Below are 6363 nucleotides of genomic sequence, written 5' to 3'. Positions count from 1 at the left end.
TTAAATTGAACTGTAAACTGAATTGGTATTTAAAATAATCAATTTTTAAAAAGTAATTCATTAGTTGAATTGATTTTTAAAGAATCAGTTCAAGAACCAAAATAAATTTTAGAAATCAATTCAAGAACTGAACTGAAGTGAATCATTTTCAAACAGAAGCAATTTGATTTCAAATCGAACTCACTTGTTTTATTACTTTATTTCTTTATTTTTTTCTTTCCAGAATAAATTCGACTCGAACTAGTTTCAAACCGAACCGAATTAGTTTCAAACTGAACCGAATCATTTTATTACTTTTTTTTTCTTTTTATAATAGGTTCGACTCGAACCAAACTGGTTTCGAACCGAATCGAATAGTTTTCAAACCGAATCGAATCAAACTGATTTCAAACCAAATCAAACCATGTAAATCAATTCGGTTTAGTTATTCAAAAAATTTAGTTCAATTCGCAATGCACACCGTTAGTATTAATATCTAACGCTTATTTAGTAGATTATGTATCTCGGTTTTTTTTATTGTGCTCTGAATTTGTAACTGCATTGTGTATCTCGGTTCACTGGTTTTGCTTTTATTATTATTATAACTCCTTTGTTTAAAATTTCAAGTCACGTTGCTTTAAATTAAATTAGCAATGTGTCGAAGGTTTGTATTATTAATTTTATTTTGTGATTACAAATTTAAAGATTTGTTCTTGTTCGTGAAAATTAGAATTTTGAAATTGCATTAATATAAATAATCATTGTTACGAATTCGGCAAGTATACCAATCGTTCCAAGTAATATAGTGATGAGAAAAGATCGTTTCCATGAGGATTAATGCACCAATTATTATTCTCACTATTCCCTCTAATTTGGATAATTCAGTTTAATTGAGACATTAATTTCTGAATTAAATTTAAAGACTGTAATAAGCAAAAGCATTAGAGAATAATCAAGAACGTAAGAAAAAGTATGAGTGATTAATATAAAGAGACTGCAACAGGATGCAATTCACCTCTGATCCTCCTTTATAATTCTTAATTAATTTTTATAATCAATTAATTCATTAGCTTAGACAGTTCATCTTTTCCATATTAAATAGTTGAACCCTAATATATTAGCGTATTCAACATTTTAACTCAATTAGAATCCTTGTATCCTAGTGATCCCTCTTGAATCAAACATTAAGCAGATGAATTTAAAAATCCACAATCTATGTAAGCCTATGTCTAGATCATGCACAGATTGTTATTCTAACCTTATCAAAATTAAAACCCCATTATTCCTATTATGAGCTCTAACCCTCAAAACCCTATAATAGAGCGATCAATTCTAAAAAGGATATGGAAAAATTCATTCAGGTAGAATAAAACTAATTAAATGAAAACAATTATAAAAACAATTTAAAACATATAAAGGATTCACATCGGATCCGATCCCAACTACAAAGAAAAATTAGCCAGACATATCTGACTCGAAAAATTCAAAATAATAAAAAGAATTCATAATAAGAAAAGAAAAGAATAAGATGAAGAGAAAGAATCAATGATCTTCAATCTTCAAGTTCTCCATAATCATGATCTCCAGCGTGAGCTTCCAAGAATTCTCTCAATTTCTTGATTTCTCACAACTCCTCAGCCAAAAATACTCTTCTAAGACCTTTGTGGGTTCTTCATTCAGACATACCCAAATCTTTGTGGGTTCTATCCAAACTTTTGTGGGTGCTACATACAAAACACCCAAACCTTTGTGGGTTTCTGCATACAAACATATAAAGGAATGTGTAGTCTTTTTTTTTTGTAAACAGGAATGTGTAGTCTTTAACTGAAATAACTAATGCTCAAATTCTATGAATGCCTAAATTTTGTGGGTTAGTTATGGTAGAGCTCACCCCATGATAAGATGTCTCTTACCCTATAACCATCTGATCCCCTTTTAAGTCAATCACGTCAGAATCATTCAGTAAAAGATTATATATTAAACTCTATATTCTTGATTCAAGATCATTCTTATAACTAATATGAATAAATTCATCAAATCTACAAACTCAAAGATAATAGATAAATCAAAAGAATAAAGGAGATTCAAAGGAAAATATTTATAAGAAAATATTTGGACAGAGTAACGACACTTTTACTGTTTTTAAAGAAATAACATCAAAATATACTAAAATTTCAACCAAAATTTCATCATATACTAATATTTATAAGAATATACTTACAACCAAAAATGTTTACCAACTTTACAACCAACATAATCATTGTTGATTTCTGTAACATCCCGTGTGAACCCGGTGTATTAAACATATAAATGGTAAAAAGAGCAGCTCAATAAATACGGAAGCTAAAATTTCATATTATGAATCTTATCATATTAACTCAGTGAATCTAGTGATTCTTTTCCAAAAACCTCCAGTATGTAAATTGCAATAAATAACTAAATTGAGTAACCTCGTTAACATAAATATAGTATCAAGTCATGGAACTACAACACGTAGACCAGACAAATTTTGATACAATAATACAACTCCAGTACGAAATAAACACAACTTATTCAACTGTGGCATGGACAACCCCTATGCTCACCAAATAAGACAACATAGTCATAAAGATATAACAATAAGACAAATCATAATAAAATGACAAGGTGCATCATCATTTCAAGTGAACTCCAACCTCCTACCACGAGGGGTCTCAACCTCAAAAGTACATGTACCTGAAAATGTGTACCACACGGGATGAGACTTCTAGCAGAAATCTTAGTAAGTTAAGAAGTCCTCAAGTATTTCTTCACCCCAAGCTCACTTACATGTGTAGTATAATGACAAATATATGTGCAATGGAGCATATATAAATACAAGTCACATGCTAAATCTTTTAAAATATCTTACTCAATCTTATCCGAATCTAAAAACCAAAGACTTTTACTCAGTTACTTCCGCCGTTGCAATCCTAATTTATTTCTTATTCATGGCGCTACTGACGTTATTACGGTGCTACATGCGCCAGCCAATTTTTTTTAATGATAGTGACACTACTAGCGCCAAGCCTTTTTGTTTTTTTGGCTGTTACGTAGTATCTTACCGAAATTAATATATGATCCTATCCCCTTTATTTCACATTCTTAAAAGCAACTACGTTTCTTTTCAAATCAATTGCTGTATATGACTCGAATAAATCTAAGTATTACGTACCACATGCAAAGCTAAGCAAAGTACTTGACTTTTGCAACAATCAGTTAGATTTGGACTTTCTACCTTCATTGCCATGGGTGTGCATTAAGATAAGAATGAAGCCAAATGTTGCAAGTTGTTTAATCTCAAGCTTTTCTTCATGTTCACTGTCCGTTTCTTCAAAGAAATTCTGCTTTAGATTTATCGCCTACAAAATAATGAAAAGGTGAGCATATCCTTAAGCAGAAGTCTTATGATTGGTTATATATTTAAAATAACCTTTTACAAAAATTATTTGAGTTTGAATCATGAATAATGCATATGTTAACCCGACCATGTGCTAAATTTTTTTATTTAGAATAGGATAGGCAGGAGGGAACTCATGATCACCTTGTCTTAGTTTTAGAGACTGTAATATTATGTCAAGGACCAAGAAAAAAAATAAAATAAAAATAAACAAGTGAAACTAAGCCTATATGAGAAAAACTGTAATTTCATACAAATTGTCAATTTAAATTCACCAACATTCATAGCATTCAGAGATAAAACATGCTTATATTTCCATGCTAAAAATACTTTTGCTTCTATGAAATCCATCCATAATCCACTCTCATAATGCATAATCCAGAACTGACAGAAAGGCTAAAAGATAACCTGTAACTCCTCTCCAAATAGTTCTCCAAATAGTTCATTGTCCTCTCTATGTTGTAGTTCTTGTTGCCTAACTAGTTTATTCTTCTGCCTTTTTAGCTCTCGTATAAGATGCAGCCTTTCTCTAAGTAGTTCATTGTACTCTCTAAGTAGTTCAATTTCCTGTTCAAGTAGTTCATCCTCTTGTCTGCATCGTTCTTCTTCCTTTCTTGCTTCGGATACCTTGAAGATGACTGCAGATCCTGCAACCTAATAGAAGGAAAATCACATTATCAAATTGTGGAGACCTTGGGAAGACCATTGCATGTATGGAGAAATTGTGGAGAAATTCGCACGAATTTTGCATGAAAATCAAATTGTTATTAATTTGTTTTGTTATCAATCAGGAATCATGAAAATTATTCATGTATATGTAAAATAATTATGCCTTGCCGTGAATGCGAAGATCTCCTTTAGAAGATCTACACCGCTTCCGACAGCCTTGTGATCATGCTTGGAACGCTTGCACTGAAAACATTTTCCAAACCAATTGCCAATCATATATGCGTCTTTGCACTCTCACTTTAAACCTATGATTGGCCTGGTACATAATCATGTAAAATTCATTATGTCTGTGTGAACCTCACATAAAAGTATACTAGACAAAATTCTGAATAACACAAACGATTCAAATCTAAGACAGCGATTTAAAAACAGCACATGTACCTGCGCAATGTTGATCACATGTTGACGGATTTTTGGATGACCGACAGCCTCTTTTGCGAGGTAATTGGCAATTGGTTTTGAAAATGTTCTCAGTGCAAACGTTCCAAGCATGATCACAGGCCACGCCACCATTGTCAATGGATTCACTCTTACCTTTTAGCCGACTGTGACTCCTATCTACATATGCATTATTTTTTTTTCTTGCAGAACAAATATATATGGCTTTTTCACTGCCTAAAAGGTCAAAAAAAAAAAAAAAAACTGTTTTAAAGTAAATAAGATGGAAGTGGATCTCACGTGTTAGAAATTCATATGATCTGTGAATTTTTTGTTTTTTGTTTTTTTTCTATCTTCACGTGTATTAAATGGGGGGTCCGGTTATAATTTCTCGACAATAATAAAGAAAAAAATGTTTTACATGTGAATTTCTCACATGAAAGGATCATTTCCGAAGTAAAATATATTAATCTTTAAATTTTAAATGATGTACTTTTTTTGGTACATTATTATAATGTACTTTAAATTAAATTAAATAAAGGTGAATACGTTCTTACTTCCTCATTAAAACAAATAAATTTTATTTAAAAATACTCTTAATTTTTAAAAAAAAAAAAACAATGAGTGAGTTACATGCGCACTGTAATATTCATTGAATTTGTCAAGTTAAATCTTAACCCTCTAATGATTCATTCATGCAATTTTTAACTTACTTCTTTAATTTTTAATAAATAGCAAAAAATTTCATGGAAATTCCCGAACTCCCTTGGTTTGATGAGATTTTAAAATTAAAAAAATATTATCCTAAAACAACCAATTAGTTTTTAGACATTTAAAACTAATCAGTTTGTTTCTAATCGAAGAACCATCCATACAAGCTTAATTTTAATTGATTTGACTTGACTTAATTCAGAACAATTGGTTTTTTAAGGAAAAAAACTTTTTTAAAAATACAACTAAATCTATATTTTAATTTACATTTAATATGATTCTTTATTTGATAGATGGTGCTTATCTGATTGGAGATTTATATAGTAGCTGTATAGTAAATAATGGAAATAGTATATATATATGGTTTTTATTTTAACAGAGTTATGCAGTAATTATTATTAGAATTTTATTAAAATATAAATTTTTCTATTATTGAATTTGTATGTCGTATGTAATTATTGTATAGGCAAATAATTAACTAATTAATATAATAACAAATTTGTTTGAGAGATGAATGCGTCAACGCATCCCAAAGGACAGAAATTAATGACTGGGTTTAAAAATGCATCTTAGTAGGTAGGATATTTTATCCCATTGTTAAATGGGATAAGTTATTTTGCTACCTCTTTTTTTTACATACCTTTGTTTATCATATAAAAATACCATTAGATCAAAATCTTAACTAACATTTATATTTCTCTCTCTTCTTAGGATTCTGAACTAATGGTGTTGGAGAGTGGTAAGTAAAAAAAATAGTAGGCAAAATATCTATCCCATTGTTAAATGGGATAGATTATTCTGCCTCCCTTTGCCTACCATACAAAAATACCATTAGATCATAATCTTAACTAACATTTATATTTCTCTCTCTTTTTAAGATTTTGATCTAATGATGTTGTAGAGTATTAGGCAAAGATAGACTGTAAAAATGATAAGTAGAGTATCATATCCCTTATTAAATATGCTAATATACGTAGAATATATGACTGCTTGCACACTAAAATGGAAATAATATATTAAATATTTAAAAAATAATAATTTTTATTTTATTCGTGCTTTTTAATATCTACTATTATGTTTACAAATTCACTAATACTATTTTTTGTGTGTGGTAAATTCACTAATACTATTCGATATGAAAACTTTTA

The 6363-nt window shown here is 29.7% G+C and overlaps 1 protein-coding gene across 1 annotated transcript; it reads right to left on the bottom strand.

Moving 5' to 3' along the window:
- Positions 1-3212: 3212 nt before the first annotated feature.
- LOC133307740 (OPA3-like protein) lies at positions 3213-4639 on the bottom strand. The gene is made up of 4 exons (XM_061508292.1): positions 4508-4639; positions 4235-4309; positions 3806-4051; positions 3213-3359 (listed from the first exon to the last, which is right to left on the bottom strand). The coding sequence occupies exons 1-4, from the start codon at positions 4637-4639 to the stop codon at positions 3213-3215; spliced, it is 600 nt and encodes a 199-aa protein (XP_061364276.1).
- Between the last annotated feature and the right edge of the window lie 1724 nt (positions 4640-6363).

The sequence above is a fragment of the Gastrolobium bilobum genome, unplaced genomic scaffold, assembly GCF_033153095.1.
Source record: "Gastrolobium bilobum isolate Gb01-03AN ecotype WA unplaced genomic scaffold, APGP_CSIRO_Gbil_v1 utg2732, whole genome shotgun sequence".
NCBI classification, from domain to species: Eukaryota; Viridiplantae; Streptophyta; class Magnoliopsida; order Fabales; family Fabaceae; genus Gastrolobium; species Gastrolobium bilobum.
The sequence above is the reverse complement of the archived record's forward strand: the minus strand, read 5'-3'. Positions and strand labels throughout refer to the sequence as shown.